General features: G+C 58.7%; 2 protein-coding genes across 6 annotated transcripts; one reads left to right on the top strand and one right to left on the bottom strand.

The window, feature by feature from the left end:
* Positions 1-643: 643 nt before the first annotated feature.
* RELL2 (RELT like 2) lies at positions 644-3,826 on the top strand. 2 transcript variants are annotated; one of them, XM_062188942.1, is made up of 8 exons: positions 644-828; positions 1,260-1,499; positions 1,902-1,967; positions 2,055-2,121; positions 2,551-2,736; positions 2,996-3,371; positions 3,462-3,521; positions 3,741-3,826. In XM_062188942.1, exons 2-7 carry the CDS (start codon positions 1,316-1,318, stop codon positions 3,492-3,494), a joined length of 912 nt encoding a protein of 303 aa, XP_062044926.1. In that variant the 5' UTR covers positions 644-828; positions 1,260-1,315; the 3' UTR covers positions 3,495-3,521; positions 3,741-3,826. The 2 variants fall into 2 exon arrangements, with proteins under 2 accessions (XP_062044926.1, XP_062044925.1); XM_062188941.1 differs by lacking the exon at positions 3,741-3,826 and having other exon boundaries at positions 644-835.
* FCHSD1 (FCH and double SH3 domains 1) lies at positions 2,418-14,634 on the bottom strand. Of its 4 annotated transcripts, none has more exons than XM_062188937.1 (20): positions 14,560-14,634; positions 14,223-14,320; positions 13,630-13,675; positions 13,171-13,238; positions 12,714-12,855; positions 12,492-12,628; positions 12,316-12,379; positions 11,129-11,257; positions 10,571-10,693; positions 10,044-10,139; positions 9,517-9,636; positions 9,037-9,141; positions 8,740-8,901; positions 7,717-7,845; positions 7,556-7,639; positions 7,272-7,389; positions 6,922-7,142; positions 6,056-6,143; positions 4,784-4,833; positions 2,418-4,645 (listed from the first exon to the last, which is right to left on the bottom strand). In XM_062188937.1, the coding sequence occupies exons 1-20, from the start codon at positions 14,578-14,580 to the stop codon at positions 4,580-4,582; spliced, it is 2,067 nt and encodes a 688-aa protein (XP_062044921.1). In that variant the 5' UTR covers positions 14,581-14,634; the 3' UTR covers positions 2,418-4,579. The 4 variants fall into 4 exon arrangements, with proteins under 4 accessions (XP_062044921.1, XP_062044922.1, XP_062044924.1 ...); XM_062188938.1 differs by having other exon boundaries at positions 12,714-12,849; XM_062188940.1 differs by lacking the exons at positions 12,714-12,855; positions 14,223-14,320; positions 14,560-14,634 and having other exon boundaries at positions 13,630-13,645.
* Between the last annotated feature and the right edge of the window lie 1,916 nt (positions 14,635-16,550).

The following is a 16,550-nucleotide window of genomic DNA, read 5'->3' as shown; positions in this document are numbered from 1 at the left end:
GGGAGTTGGGCCACTCGCCGGGCGGTGTCCTATTAGGTTCTGGGGCTTTAGCATCCTGGCTTGGGCGGGGGACGGGTAGCATCCGTCCTAGGATGCCAGGAACATTGCCTTGCGGGCGGGGGCCAGATCCTCGGGAAGCCTGGCCATTCCGTCCCGCCACTTGTCCCAAACCCAGGGCAGGCAGTGGTCACCGCTCTAGGAAGCGCCGAAGATCTGGGCACGCCGCCCCTCTCAGGGGCAGAAAGCCAGCTTCCCCCAGCGCCCTGGGAAGATTCCCGGCCATCCTCTCAGCCAGGGCATCTGAGGGCAGGAGCTGCGCCAGGCGTGCGGGATAGACCAAGAGAAGAGCACCCCCGCCGAACCTCCTGTCCCCTACCTGGACCCAGACTCGGCGCCGCACATTCCCCCCGGGGGGGCCCAGCGCAGTCACGCGCGCATCCCACTTGCGCTCACACGCGCGCCGAGCTCACGCTCTGAGCCCCGCACACCTGCGCTCCGCCCCTTGATCCCGGGCCGGCATCGGGCGACAGCATTTGGGAACCCAGGGCGGCTGCGGGGGGCTCCCCCATCGCGTCGCTTCCCCAGGGCCGGAGTTGTCCAGAGCCTGCCGCCGCGGCCAAGCAGCCCGCAGCCCGCGCCATCCTTCCCTCCCCCCGCCTGCCGCGGCCCCGGTATCCGCAGCCACAGCCGGGAGCCGGTGAGGCGGCGAAGGGGGAGGGGGAGGAACCAAGGGATGAGCGCCGGGAGGGCGTCGGGGGCCTTGAGCCGGACTAGGACGCCCCTGGAGCCGGAACCCGAGCCGGAGTCGGAACCAGAACCAAACCACCGGTACCGGGTGGGCCAGGTGGCCAGGGTGGGAGGAACCGAGAAGGGAAGGGAGGGGTCCGGGAGTACAGGGAGGGGAGGGGGCTGCAGAGGCCTGGCTCAGGCCGGCGCGGAGGGAGGTGCGGACGCTGACTCAGGCGCGATCCGAGCACCCGCCGCCTGGAGAATGCTGTCCCGTCTCGCGCTGCAGTGTCCTTGGCAGGGACAGGAGCGCGGGACGAGCGGGAAAGGGGAACGGTCTGGGACCAGGGTCGTGGAAGAGGGCTTGCCCAGCCACCGTCGGGCCTCCTGCCGCGGGCGGTCTTGGCAGACCAGCACCGCTGGCCGGGACAGCTCCCTGGTTGGATAGCTGGGTGGTGGGACCGGAGGGACCCCTAAGGCATGCCTGTTTCGGATCCTGAAAATGGCAATGCCTACCTCTCCCCACTCTCCAGCTGCAGCCCCCTAAACCCAGGAGGCGCCCTGGCCCGCGCTCGCCCCCCAGGGCCTCATGTCGGAACCACAGCCTGACCTGGAGCCGCCCCAACATGGGCTGTACATGCTCTTCCTGCTCGTGCTGGTTTTCTTTCTCATGGGCCTTGTGGGCTTTATGATCTGCCACGTGCTCAAGAAGAAGGGCTACCGCTGCCGCACGTCCAGGGGCTCCGAGCCAGATGACGCCCAGCTCCAGCCCCGTGAGTGAGCAGTGAGGAGCCTGGAACCCCGGCTCAGTCACCCTTCTCCCCTGGCCCTCTCCTCACCCGTTTCTGCCTCCCCGGCCAACAGATCCAGGCCAAAACCTGGCCAAGCCTGCAGAATGCCTAGGGATCCACTTTCTTGAGCCAGCAAGTGGGGGTTACCACCCTGAAAAGCAAGGCGAGAGGAGGCTGCCTGGGAGAGAGGGGTCCACTGTTGGTAGGGTCCCGCTCCCATCAACTTCCCCATCTTCCCTGGCCCCTGAAATGCTAAAATCTAGCACAAAGGCAAACAGCGGAAGGGGTATGTCTTCAGCAGTAAGCCACAGGGCCACCAGGTTGCCCCCCCCACACCCAGCTGACTCATTTCCCACTTCCTTGCCAACCTCTTTCACCCTTCAGCTGAGGACGATGACGTGAACGAGGACACGGTAGAGAGGATTGTTCGCTGCATCATCCAAAATGAAGGTAAGGGGGCCCCTTGCCCCCGCCCTCCGGCTTTCTCCTGCTCCAACCTCCACCTCCACCAAATCCCTCTCTTCCTTCTCCCCTCAGCCAACGCTGAGGCCCTGAAGGAGATGCTGGGGGACAGTGAGGGAGAAGGGACAGTGCAGCTCTCCAGGTGAGCTGGGAACAAGGGCCACCGTGACTTAGCTTGCCTTGGGGAGCACCGTCCACGCCAGCACAGTCCCCCCTCAGTGTCCTGCATGTCTGTGCGTGGGGCAGGGGGGAAGGGCGAGGCTGGCTAACGTACAGTGTGAAAAGTTTCATAGGAATCTAAGTCCATCAAACGATATCTCCCATCTAGAGGGTGCCGAGCCCAAGATTCATCTCTAGTGCTATTCTTTTGAGTTAAGCTCTGTCCTCTTTTTCAGTGAACAGCCCTGGGAGGAAACACAAAGCCACTCACATGTCCATATCGAGTTTATTAGATAAAGACAAGAAGGAACACGTTGGGTTTTAGGGGCCTTGGAGATGTGAAGACAGTAGGAAATGGGATAGACAGGGAAACGGAGACAACATTCCTGCTCTGCTCTTCCCTACTGTCCAGTGTGGATGCCACTTCCAGCCTGCAAGACGGAGCCCCTTCCCATCATCACACAGTGCACCTGGGCTCTGCGGCCCCTTGCATCCACTGCAGCCGCAACAAGAGGCCCCCGCTTGTCCGGCAGGGACGCTCCAAGGAAGGGAAAAGCCGCCCCCGGCCTGGGGAGACCACTGTGTTCTCTGTGGGCAGGTAGGGCTAGAGTGTCCCCGGGAAACAGGGCCTGAGGTGGGGGCCCCGATGATCAGACACCTGACCCCAAAGGTGAGCCCCAGCTCTTTCCTCCTGGACTGGGACCTCCAGCAGGAGTCAGGCCCACCATCCGACAAGGCCTGCTCTGCCCTGGGCCAGAGGGAAGTGGCCATGAAACCCAGGATGTCCCTGGTCAGAGGGGAGGGCCCAGCACTCGGGGTTGTGGCAATGAGCTCCTCTTCTGTCTCCCCACCTCTAGGTTCCGGGTGACACACATTGAGAAGCGCTATGGGTCACATGAGCATCGCGATGGCTCCCCCACAGACAGAAGCTGGGGCTCTGGTGGGGGGCAGGACCCAGGAGGTGGCCAGGGGTCTGGAGGAGGGCAGCCCAGGGCAGGGATGCCTGCCACAGAGAGGCTGCCTGCTGAGGCACCGCAGCCGCAGGCCCTAGCCAGTCCCCCAGTGCAGAATGGAGGACTTAGGGACAGCAGCCGAGTCCCTTGTACACTGGAGGGGAACCCTGGAGCCTCTGCAGAGCTGACACTAGGGGCCAGAGGGAGGGGACCAAGCCCAGGACTGCCCAGGCAAGAGGCAAACGGACAGCCGAGCAAGCCGGACACCTCAGATTACCAGGTATGAAGACATGGCCAAGGCAGCAGCAGGCTCAGCTCTGATCGCCTCTTTCCCTGGGGGGCACTGAAGTGACCCCTCCTCTTGGCTCAGGTGTCTCTGCCACGTGGAACAGGGGGTGTGTGACGCGAGTCTGCCTGAGCCCCAGATCAGGTAATGGCATTGTCCTACCCCAATTAAAACATTCAGGCCCCTCAGTCCCCTGAGCCCTCAGGGTGATGGGCACACTTAGCCTCTGCTACACATCCCTTGCTTTGGAGGTGGGAGTGGGCACCTGCTCCAGGGAACAGGGAAGCTCCTGAAGCTCCTGGGGAGAAGCTGGGACCCAGACCGAACAGGAGCCGCACTGTTACCCTTTCTCTCTCCCCCAAGCCCCATTTCTCATCACCCTGACAGACCACCAGCTGGCAGGGCCGGGGGCAGGTGGGCGTGAAGGCCCTCCCCTCCGCTGGACAGCGCTGCCCCCTAGCTGAAGGACGAGCTCTGCTTCCACCTGGAATGGCACAGCGTCAGGCTGGGGGACCTCAGGAGAAGCCTCACCCATCCCCAGCCCCTCAGCCTCCTCCCCCTTCCCTGGCCAACAGGCCGCCTGGCCCTCCTTGCCCAACACCCCGCTCCACATGCTAGAGCGTGGCAGCTGGGAGCGGGCCCCTGCCCTTGGTGGGCCCCTAAAGCAATAGCACCGTAGGTCCCTTGCCCTCTTGGCACAACAGGCCCAGGTCCTGCCTTGGCCTTCGTGCCCTTTATTCACTGTCAATAAATCTGCTCAGACCATCACAGCTGCTTTGCATACTGGCTCCAGCTCCTTCTGATTCCCAAGGCCTGCTCCCCTCCCAGCCCCACCCAGCATCTCCAGCAGCCAGACTGGGGTGGCTCATGGAGCCAGGTGGAAAGAGATGGGCCACAGCCACTCCGGACCTTGGGGCATGGGCTCCAGCATCAGAGATCCCAGGCTAGTTCCCCACCTAAGACAGGTGGCAGAGGAAGAGAAAGGAGTAGCTCCAGCCTGAGTGATGTCGGGAGGACAAGGGGGGAAACTGGGGGTTCTGCCCCCAAATGGGGAAAGGGGACGTTTCTACCCCTACAGGTGAGAGTAGACGTGGGGGAGATTCCAGCTTTGGGCTGTGTTGTTCCGGATCATCGAGGGGGTGGTCTCTGATAGCATGGAGACGGGGCAATGGCATCACTGTGGGCAGTGACTCCCCGGGCCTTCAGGTGAGGGGATCTGGGTGGCCAGGATCTGGGGCTTTAGCCGGCGGGGGAGGCGGTGGACGCATCTGTAGGGAACACACAGATAATGCTCCAGAGTCCGCCCTTGGGGCTATCCCTGCCCATCCCCTCGGCCCTGCAGACAAAACAGGACCAGCCGCAATGACCCCTCTGCACACAGCCTCCTCCAAGGCAGGGACCCTCACCGGCCTGAGTCGAGGTGCCATCATGTCCAGGGGTCCAGGGCAGTCCAGGGCTTTGTGTGGAAACAAGAATGACAAGTCAGTCTTCAGACTTTTGTTTTGTTCGGTGCTGTATGTCCAGCACTCGCAACAGTGGCACAGGATAAATATTTGATGAATTAACAGTCTCAAGTCTGGGCCATAAAATTCATCCATCCATCCATCCACGCATCCATCTTCAACAATTATTGGGCAGCAGCTGTAGAATCAGCTCTGATGGAGGTACCAAAGAAAGGGAGGTGGGACAGACAGCGCCCCCACCCCAATGGCTATCAAGAACTAACACAGTGATTGACTTAAGATCTGAGTCCTTCAAAGTGACCTAGGGGTGCTAGAGATGGTGGCGACCCCTGATGGGTCAGGGACGGAGACTGGAGAAGGTAGAAGTGCAAGAAGGATTTAAGAAAAGGTGGAGGCCAACGCCGCGGCTCACTAGGCTAATCCTCCGCCTGCAGCGCTGGCACCCCGGGTTCTAGTCCCGGTTGGGGCACTGGATTCTGTCCCAGTTGCTCCTCTTACAGTCCAGCTCTCTGCTATGGCCCGGGAAGGCAATGGAGGATGGCCCAAGTGCGTGGGCCCTGCACCAGCATGGGAGACCAGGAGGAAGCACCTGGCTCCTGGCTTCGGATTGGTGCAGCGCGCCAGCCACAGCACACCAGCCGTAGTGGCCATTTGAGGGGTGAACCAACAGAAAGGAAGCCCTTTCTCTGTCTCTCACTGTCTAACTCTGCCTGTCAAAAAAGAAAAAAGAAAAGAAAAGGGGGACATTCCAGGAGGGAAAATGATGACCCAAAGCTAGGTATTCGTAGGACTTAAGGACACAAAGAGCAAAGGGTGCCTCCTGGGAGAGCAGAGTGAAAGATGCTGGTCAGATTTTTTAAATAATAACCACGAAGAAACAGCTGCTATCTGCATGCTCACTCCATGCCAGGCACGATGCTGTGAACCCTACACACATCGTCGTAAGCTCTCACAATTCCATGAGGTGGTACTTCTCTCCTCACTTAATAAAAGGCATAAACCAAGACCCAGACAGGTCAAACACCCACCTGAAGTGACAGAGTAGGAAGTGACAGAGTAAGGTCTGAATGGGTCAGCTAGGCTCTGAAGGCCAAGTGCCTCTCCCCTCACTGCCAGGTGCCTCACGGCACACACAGGGCACAGCATGGCCTGGGAGGCCGAGACTCCTTGCCCTTCCCCATCTCTCACCCTCCCAGGGCCCCCAAGTCCACTCACCTCTAGGCAGGACAGGTGCGGTGGGGCCGTCCAAGGCCGAGGCAGGTGCAGGAGGGGAGAAGCTGGGAGGTGAAGGGGATGGCAGCGTCTGGCAGGATGGGAGTGGGCAAAGAGTTATGCCTGGCACGTGGGCAGGCTTCACCAGCTTTCCTCTCATACCACCTTCAATGCCTGTCTCATCACTGCCCGAAACAGGAAGTGGCCAGATGTTTGTTTTCAGGTATGGATACACATTGCGACTACTCAAGAGGTACTGAACATTTACTGTCTCAGGTGTTCTGCTAGCTCTTCCCTTGCACTAACACAGTCCTCACCACCACTCCATGTGGCAGGTGTTTTTACAACGCCTATGTTAAAAGTAAGACTGAGGGTAAGCCATCTGTCCAAGGTCACAGAGCCCAATAGCGGTAGAGCGCTGGCTAGAGTCCTGGTCCCCCGAATCCCACTCCTATGCTCTTCCTCCTTTACTGTAATAACAACAACAGCATACCTTAAGGCACCTCCCATGTGCTACCAGGCTAAGGGCCTTACTTCTGTCTGCTGTAACCATGGTAGTGAGCCTATGGAAGGGTGTATCTTTTCCTCATTTTACACACAGAGGAAGCAGCTCAAACAGCTCAAATCCTTACCCAAAGGCATGCAATAGAAACTTGAACTCAGATCTATCCAATACTAAAACAGGACTTCCAAATTCCTATGGCCATCTGGGTTTCCCTTTCTCTGCCCAGCCAAAGGAAATGGGGAGGCCCAAGCTACTACAGAATGTAAACCTGGGGAGGAGGGGGGCATTAAGATGAAACAGGGCCTTACTGTAGAGGGAGGGTCAACCTGAGAAGCCTGGGAATCCAGGGAGAGCAGAGCCTCACCTGCTCAGGCTCGGAGAGTTCAGTTGACCCTGGAGGGCCAAGCAGCTCCTCCACCAGCAGGGAGGGGAAGACCCCCACACGGCCTCCAAATTCTCCCCTCCAGAAACCATCGTCCACGCCATCCTGGGCCCGGGGCAGCAGGCGGATGAGGGCCCCTTCAGGGAAGCTCAGCTCCTCTGCACTCTGTCCGGTGTAGCTGTACAGGGCACAGGCCAGAAATGCTGTGGAAGCGAAGGAGACATGGTGAGGGAGAGTAGGTGGTGGTGCCCCAGAGTGTGACGCCCAGGGCCAGCGTCCCCCAGTAACTCTTCTCCAAACTCACATCCCAACCTCAAATTCCCCTTTCTTACCTGTGGGCTCTGCCCCCGAGGGATTGTCGCTGTCACAGCCGCTCTCAGGAAGGGAGAGGTCCGGGAAGTTGAGATACCGCTCGGGGACAAAGCCTACCTGGCCGTGCTGGTTCCGAGCCTGCTCACCAGCAATGGAACAGACAGCAGACTGGCCTCAGCAGGCCATGGCCCCAGCTCTGCTCCACTTAGGCCTCTAGCTTGGCCTGGCTGAGTCTTCGGGGGCCACCAAGAAGTCCCTCCCATTGCCCTCCACCCCGCCTCAGAACCTAGGGTCCCATACTCACCTTGACCCATTCGTCAGCATCTCCCTCCTCTATGACCTCCAGCCACTCACCCTCCATGATGGTCAGCTCATCCTCACGCCCTGCCTGGGCCCCACAAGGAAGGAGTCAGGATTTGCCTGTCCCAGCCCTTACCTGGCTGAGAGCCCCACCCCCATTCACACCTGATAGCCAAACACCACGTGTGCAGGGCAGGGGAGGGGCCTGGTGGCCAGGGCCGGCGGGGCAGGCTCCTCAAAGAGCTCCCCCGTCTCCTCGCATTCATCAAAGTCAGAAAGCTCCGCGTCCTCAGCCTGCAGAAACCAGACATCACGGCCATCCTGGAGTGTCCCCTCAAGGATGGGATGGATCCCTGGCTCCTCCATCCCATGCCTAGAAGACACCATGCGTGCATCTCCAGGGTGGCACCGCCCACGTGTGTCACAACCCAAACCCCTGCAGAGCAGGACAATGCTCACACTGACAGCAGAGCCCTAGCACCTGGGCGCTTACTGCGCGCTGGGCACAATGCTGAGGATCTTTGGTCTCCTCATTTAATCTTCGTGGTAATTCAGTGACTTGTTGCACATCTACTAACCTCATTTTGTTGTTAAGGAAACTGAGGCTCTGATGGTTTAAGTCACTTGCCAAAGCCACACAGCCACTAAGTACAATGGCAACACTCCCAGGACCTCAGTTCTTAACAACCATACTACACTCATAGCAGAAGTTCATGGAGGGCCCTCTAGTGCCAGAAACTGCAATGAATTATGCGTGAATGATTTCATTAAAGCCTCACAACAACACTTTGAATTAGGTACTACCGTGATTCCCATTGTATTACTATTTTCTTAGACACAGAGACCTCCCATCTACTGGTTCACTCTCCAAATGCCCACAACAGCTGGGATCGGCCAGGCCGAATCCAGGAACTGAAACTCAATACAAGTCTCCCATGTGGGTGGCAGGGATCCAAGCACTTGAACCATCACCTGCTGCTTCGCAGGGTGTGTATTAGCAGGAAGCTGGATCAGAAGCAGAGCCCGAATTCAAACCCAGGCACTCTAATATGAGATACAGCCATTCCAAGTACTGCCTTAATCACTGTGACGAACACCCACCCTACAACTCCCATTTTCTAGGGCCTGACTTCCACTGGGGAGTTTTACCCTCCTGAATGTAAAGGGTAGAGTGGGCGAGTAGCTCACCGTCGGGGACAGGTCCCTCTGGGACAGCCGAGCCTCACTGAGCCGTCGTTCCTGCTCCACCTCTTCCTGAGCCTGGGTCATGGCTGGCTTCAGCCAGCGCTGCACATCCAAGCCAGCTCCCTGCAGCAGGGCCAGCCGGGCAGCCCCCTTCACTTGGCTCACCTGGCAAAGAGAGGAAGGGCGTCAGTGGAACCTGGCCAAGTGTGTCCACCCCCGCTACCCTGGTCAGATAAAGGAGGGGAAAGCAATCTGAGTGTATAGGATCTCAGTGGCTCCAACCCTAGGCTGCTGCCTCACCTGTGCCCTCCGGATGCTCTCCCTCACTTCCTGTAGCCGCTGTTCCATGCCTGGAGCCTCCCGCTCCGGAGCCTGCTGCCGCCTCTGCTCCAGTCGCTGCAGCACCTGGTGGAGAAGGCACAGGACAGGGGTGGGTGGAGACCAGGTGGGCATAACTTACTTCCAGCCTGGTTCTCTGCTGGTTGCATCACATGCACTACGTCACTTCGTCTCTGAGAGGGCTGCTATTATTGGCATTACTTTAGTGATGAGGAAACTGAAGTCCAGAGAGGTTAAGTCACTCCCTCACCTGTGTTACAGAACTCAGGAGAGACAGAAGAGGAGGTGAGTCCAGGTGCTCTTAACCACTGTGTCATACTCTTGTCTTAAAAGGCCTCTCTTCCCCTCCTGTCGGCAGCCCCGTGACACCCTCAGTAACTCCAGGATCCCCACCTCTTAGTTCTCCTTGCCCACCCACAACATCTGCACCCCCCACCTCACCCGTTGCCCATGGTTCTGGATCTTGTAATCACGGGCAGCCCTGCTGGTCCAGCGCTGAATCTCCTTCTCCAAGCCGCTCTCCCCAGCCACTTCTCCTGCTTCCCCCTCCAGGACACACACCTGCAGGCCCAGAGGTGCTGTGAGCAGGACCCGAGGTAGCTCCTTCTCTCCAGTTCCCTCTTTTCTACTTGCCTTGCCTCCCAAAGACAAGGACAGAGAGGCGGGGGCACTGCCCCTTCCGTAACAGAGGTATACATTGTGTGGCCAGATGTCTCCCAGCAATGGGATGGGGTTGAAGGGCCATGGATGGCCATGCTGAAGAGGGCAAAGCACTGGGTGGCTAAAAAGTGGACTGAGGTGTGTTTTATGCATTCTGGTAGGAAGGAGGCGGACCAGAGCTCCGAAACCCCCTCCCTGAGGTCCAACAGTCACCCAGTTAATACCATGACAAAGATAATGGGGCAGGAGGCCAAAACCACAGTCCTGTTTACACTGGGCCTCATTCCAAGAGCAGCGCGTGGTCTCACCTGATCAGTGCCTGCTGGCTGAAACTGCTGAGCGGGGGTGGGGGAGAACACCCCAGGTTCCTGAAGAAACACCTTCAGATCCTGCTCCCAGTTTACCTGCCAGGTGGGAAAAGTCAGTCACTCATTATTCACTTCCTGTCCGGCCCTGTCCCTAGCATGTCTCATCTCAGAAGAAAGAGGACAGAAGCAGACGTGTAGTGGGGGGAATCTCTGGGGGGGCGCTCTGACAGGTCCCAGCCCTCACCTGGCTGGCTGCCTGCCCTGCCCCTCCCCCCCCCCCCCGTATAGTGGGGAGTGTGTACTGGGAGGGCATCTCTGGGGGTGCCCTGATGGGCCCCAGCCCTCACCTGGCTGGCTGCCTGCCCCTCCACCGCATGGTGGGGAGTGTGTACTGGGAGGGCATCTCTGGGGGTGCCCTGATGGGCCCCAGCCCTCACCTGGCTGGCTGCCTGCCCCTCCACCGCATGCTGGGGAGTGTGTACTGGAAGGGAATCTCGGGGGGCACCCTGATGGGCCCCAGCCCTCACCTGGCTGGCTGCCTGCCCCCCATGGCGCGCTTGCTCCAGGACCATCTCTGCAGCTTCCAGCTCGGTGCGGCTCAGACAGGTCAGGGGGTCCCGCAAGTGCTCCGACAACTCGCTAACCAGGGCCTGCAGACAACCCAGAGATACTGACACCAGCCTTCCCTCAGGCCTCGAGAGCAGCCTGTCTGTCCAGGTGGGGTTGGGGGATGGGCATGAGGTATGAGAAGGAGGCAAGAGCCAGGCATTATTACTGCTTCTAATAACAGGCCCTTGTGCGCACATGGCTTAACAGTTCAAAACACACCCTCACACCCTTTGAGCCCCATCAGTGCTCTAAGGTCGGCAGAACCGAGGGATTCCCCAATGGGATTCAGAGGGGCAGTGTCCCAGACAGGGTCATGTAGCCAGCTAGACGCAGATTCAGAACCCAAGAGTGTAGCTTCTACTCACAGAGGCAGGCGAGGTCCCCAGCACCTGTCGACCTCACAGGGAGTGGGAAGCAAGACAGGCCCAACCCTCCCTCCCCGCTGAGGGGCAGGGGGACTCTGGGTTAGGACTGGCCTTGAGCAGGGCTGGCAGTTCCTCCCGGTAGTAGTGGTCAAGGTGGGCATTGGTGGCCACCAAGTTGAGCAGGTACTCGTTGCGGGCTGCTCTCAGCTGCCGGGAATACTGGGCCGACTGGGCAGACAGCTAGCAGGGGGAAACAGGTGTCAACAAGAAGCCACGGATGCCCAGGGTCCTTCCCAGAGCCCAGACCCAAAGTGGATTTGCATATTATTGATGGCTGGCTTCCCAATTTCACAACTCCTGCTCAGAATCCTCTAGTGGCTTCTGCGCACGTCCGAAATAAAATGCCAACGGTTCCCTGCTGTGGTCTCCCAGCTTCAATGCGAGCTGACCCCTGCATCCTCCTGACCTCCTTTCAAATGCCTGCAGGCCACTCCGAGCCTACAACGTTATTCCCACCTCAAAGGCAACGCATTCTTCCCTCTAACTCACACCCCTCTGTCACCCTTCATCATGGCACCTGATTTTATTTTTCCTCCTAATCTGATTATTTGTGTATTTACTCGCTGTGTCCCTTAGCTAGATGGTGAGGGCAAGAACTGCAGCAGAAGTGTTCTCTGCTGTATCAACCAGTCTTCAGGCCGGCGCCGCGGCCCAATAGGCTAATCTTCCGCCTAGCGGCGCCGGCACACCAGGTTCTAGTCCTGGTCGGGATGCCGGATTCTGTCCCGGTTGCCCCTCTTCCAGGCCAGCTCTCTGCTGTGGCCCGGGAGTGCGGTGGAGGATGGCCCAAGTGCTTGGGCCCTGCACCCCAGGGGAGACCAGGAGAAGCACCTGGTTCCTGCCTTCTGATCAGCGCGGTGCGCCGGCCACAGCGCACCGGCCGTGGCGGCCATTGGAGGGTGAACCAACGGCAAAAGGAAAATCTTTCTCTCTGTCTCTCTCTCTCTCTCTCACTGTCCACTCTGCCTGTAAAAAAATAAAAAAAAAATAAAAAAATAAACCAGTCTTCAGAACACTGCCTAGCACATACAGGCCCTCAACAGATGAATATTAAAGGAATGAAAAGGAAGTTATTATTTCCACCTTACGGATGAAAAAATGAGGCTCAGAGGTCATTAAGTTGACCAAGGTCACCCACCTAGGAAGGAGGGCAGCCTGGATTCAATCTACTTCTCCCAAAGCAGCAGACTGCTCTTCCCACCTCTCCCCTGCCGCCACTCACGCCCTCACTGCCGAACCTTGGTACTGAGTTTCTGGAGACTGGTCCGAGAGTGAAAGATGCCGTGATCACTTCGGTTCAGCCTATGTGGACAAGGGAAACAAGCTGGAATCGAGCCCAGCCTTGGTGCCTCGGCCCCACCCCCACTCATCCACATTCCCCCCCTGGGGGCTTCCTGACTCCCCTGGAGCCCACCTGGCCTGGACATCAGCTGCCTTCTCCTGTGCCAAGGCCCACACACGCTCCCGCTGCCCATACAGTTTCCGACTTCGGCTCAGCTCCCGGACAGACTGCAGCACCTCCGCCTGCGCCCTCTGGAGGGTCTCTGTTCCCTAGCAGCAGGGACACACAACGTCCTGAACCGCACCACCTCCAGCCCCAAGCCAGCTCTTCCTCACCCCACCCACTGAGCCATACCTTCCTAAGCACCTGCTCCTTGGCACTCCGCCCTGCGCCCCCTGCTAGGTCACGGTATCGGTCGGACGCCTGGAGCCGGGTTTGACCCCCAGCCACGGTGGCATCGAGCAGGCAGCGCCAGGCACCGAACACTGTCCTGCCCCTCCCCAGAGAAGGTCTGTGTTGAGGAGGAGAGCACTCCACCGCTTCGTGAGACCACCCCCCTCCAACACCATGGGAGACAGCGAGCCTTCCCCTCCCCCTCGTCTGGGAGCCCATCTATCGATCTGCCCATTAGCTCAGCCACAAGGATCACTCATGCCCTCCACCCCCACCCACGGTGTCCTTGTGCGGTCAGCTCCTCTCCTGCTGCTGTGTCAGCTCTACCTGCAGCTCTCGCACTCTCCCCGTTCCCCAGGCCTCCATCTCCACAGGGTCCTGGGACCGAGCTCCCCAGCACATTTCGCACGGGACCCACCTGCTGTCTGTCTCCCCGCTTCGCTGCCCTTCCCTCTTCAGGAATGGCCCAGCCAGTTTCTGGAGTGCCTGGAGAGAGAGCCAACGCACACCCTGTTCCCTTTACTTACCCCAGTGGAAGAATATGGGATCAGAGCATGATAGTACCACTCACCAGATGTCTATCATGCACCACGTGCTTTGCTGAATGCCTTACATTCACCAACTAATTTAATCCTTACAACAACTCGACATGAAGGTACTACGATTATTCCCATTTTACAGAGAAAGAAACTGAGGCCAAGAAAGGTTAAGTAACTTGTCCAAGGTCATCCAGCTAGGTAGAACAAGAGGAATTTGATCCAAGGCTGCCTGACTGTAGGCATTTGCTCTTGATCGCTATGGGCGTATGTGTGCAGAGACACTGCTGGGGCTGTAAAGGGGGCTACAAGGGGGAGGTCCCGAGGAAGGCGTCCCATACCTGCCCATACTCTCGTTCAATGGCTGCCCGCTGCTTGCTGTAGGATCTGTGGAGATTGGGGTGGGGGTGGGGTTACTGTGTGGTCCTGTTCTCCCCTTCTCCATCCTTTCCTCCACCTGGACAGGGGGAAGAGGGAGCCAGGCCCAGAGTGTGATTTCACCCAGAGGGAACGGGGCTGAAGTCCTTGAGATCACCTCAGGCAGCAGCAACACAGGTCAGCCTCACCTCGCGGCTCAGAGCCCCAGCAGGAGCCTCCCTACCCCTGCAGGGCCATTTGTGGGCTTGCAGCTGAGGACTGATGGGGCCTGGGCACAGGGTCGCCAGCCTTCCAACAGGTCTGGGAGGGGGGGAGGGATTCTGCCCTAAGTTTGACTGCAGGGCTGTGGAGTCAGAGGTTTAAGAGAGGGTCCCTGTGTGTTTATGTGGTGGTGGTGGGGGGGGGGGGTGGAGCGAGTCTCGCAGAGGCAGGACTAAGACCAGGGCCGCGAACGGGGAGGGTGGAGTTCCCGCCCCTGTCCTCCCACCCCAGCAGATGTATGTTATGGGAGAAGCGGCCAGGATGGGGGTGGGTATACCACGGGGCCAGAAGCTACCTGATGTCCTCCAGCAGGTCCGCCTCCCTCTGCTGCCGGCTCTGGAGGATGCTCAGCTGTTCCAGAAAGCGAAGCTTCACCTCCTGGGCCGGCTTCACCTGCGGGGTTAAGCGGAGGACGAAGACCCCGGTGTGGAGACGTGAAAAACACTCGGCGTAGGGAGCGGTGAGGGGGCGGGGCCGAGCAGGAGCTGAGCTGTTTCCTCGGTTACTTCTGGGTTGGGTTCCGACCCCTTCCCACTCCGCCTCGCAGCCCGGCTCTAGGCCCCGCCGGGCTCCCTCCGCACCACCCACCCGCCACAGCCCGCCAGGAGTCCCCATTCCGGGGCCAAGCTCACTTTTCGGGGCGGCGGCTGCATCCTCGCTCCAGCCAAGGCGGCCAGCGACTCGACTCCGGAACTCGAGGAAGCCCCGCCCACTGCCCAGCCCCGCCCCGGAGGGCCCGACTCCGCCTTCGCCCCGCCCACGCCGTGTCCTGCTGCGCGGGGCGCGGAAGCTCCGGGGGCCGCAGAGGAACTGAACCCCGGCGACGGCTGCGAATACCCCGGAAGGGTCCCGGCCGCGGGGCGGACGCTGCGTCCGCTGGGCGGTGAGAACCCCGGGCTTCTGAGTCAAGACGCCTGGGTTCTATTTCTAGTATAGGCACTGATTCAGCCTGTAATTATTTCTGATCGTTCATTTACATATGCAAACACCAGTCCCTTGCGCCCAGGGTGAGGACTCCAAATGTGGCCAACGAAACTGAGTCACTGCACACCTGAGCGAAGATGCATCTGACGACGAAGGGAGGCAGGACTGGCCCCAGACCTTTTCCCGATTCCCGCTCGGCTGGAAAAGCCAGCGTGAGCTGCGTGAGCAAGACTCTCCGAGCCAGGAAGGAGCCAGGCCCAGAGGGAAAAACAGGTACACTGGAAGCTATGCGATGCCCGCGAGTGGGCGTGAGCAGGGACCTGCACGTGAGGCCTTAGGGCCCTGTCACCTTTAGGATCTTCTCTTCAGTTCTGCACCCCTGGGCCTGGTAGCCTTGCTGGAGATTCCCTCCCTCTTTCATCCTCCGCACCTAAGCCCTCTGCTCGGCGCCCCTGTTCCCACAGCGCCACGCGGCGCAAAAGCAACCCCTTCCATTTAGGAAAGTCAGAAACCGAGTTACTGTGCCCCCCCCTCCCCCCACTTTCCCTGCATCAACAAGTCACATAGGTTGTTTCCTAAATCTATTGCCCACTCCAGAGTTTCCAAGCCTACCATGCCTCAGCATCAGTCCTCTGGTCTGCTGACTGATCTCCCTACATTCAGCCCCCCCCCCCCCCCCACACACACACACCCCACTGTGCACACAGCAGCCAAGGTGACCATTTTTTCAAAAAGTGAAATAGGATCGCATTTTCTCACTTAAAACTCAGTTGCTTCCAAATAAAATCCAAAGGGGCCAGTGCTGTCACATAGCAGGTCAGCGCTGACATCCCATCTGGATGCTGGTTCAATTCCCAGCTGCTCCACTTCCAATGCAGCTCCCTGCTGATGCACCTGGGAAAGCAGTGAAAGATGGTCCAAGAGCTTGGGCCCCTACACCCTGGCTTAGGTCTGGCCCACCTGCAGGTGTTATGGCCATTTGGGGAGTGAACCAGCAGATGGAAGCTCTCTCTCTGAAACTCTACATTTCAAATAAAATAAATAAATCTTGAAAAAAAGCAAAATCCCGAAGGCCTGAAATTCAAATCGAATCCTTGACCTACAAGGCTGTCCATGACCAGGCTCTGCTGACCTCTCCCATTTCACGTGTACTCTCCACTCTCTGGCTGCTCCGGCCTCCTTGCTGACCCCCCAGCAGGCAAGTCTCTCGTCACTGCAGAACCTTTATGGAACTCCTTCTCAAGCCCACTGCTTTTGGGTTTTTGTTGTTTGTTGTTGTTTAATATTTATTTATTTGAAAGAGTTACAGAGCGAGAGGGAGAGAGAGAGAAATCTTCGATCTGCTGGTTCACTCCCCAGATGACCACAACAGCCAGGGCTAGGCCAGGTTGAAGCCAGGAGGCAGGAGCTTCATTCAGATCTCCCACAAGGGTAGCAGGAGCCCACTCAGGCCATCTGCTGCTGCTTTTCCCAGGACATTAGCAGGGAGCTGGATTGGAAGTGGAGCAGCTGGGACACGAACAGCATTAGTAGCTTTACTCACTACGCCACGATGCCAGCCCTGCTTCGGTTAAGTTTCATTGCAGCACAAGCTCATCATCCATCTGTTTCTGTTTCCCCTCTACAGTGGAGGATCCCTAAGAGCAGGAACCCCTGGCAACAATCTGGTGTTGAGTGAATGAACACAACAACCATAGCC

This window comes from Lepus europaeus, chromosome 4 (assembly GCF_033115175.1).
Source record: "Lepus europaeus isolate LE1 chromosome 4, mLepTim1.pri, whole genome shotgun sequence".
Lineage (NCBI taxonomy): Eukaryota > Metazoa > Chordata > Mammalia > Lagomorpha > Leporidae > Lepus > Lepus europaeus.
This window is presented reverse-complemented; position numbering and strand designations above follow the sequence as displayed.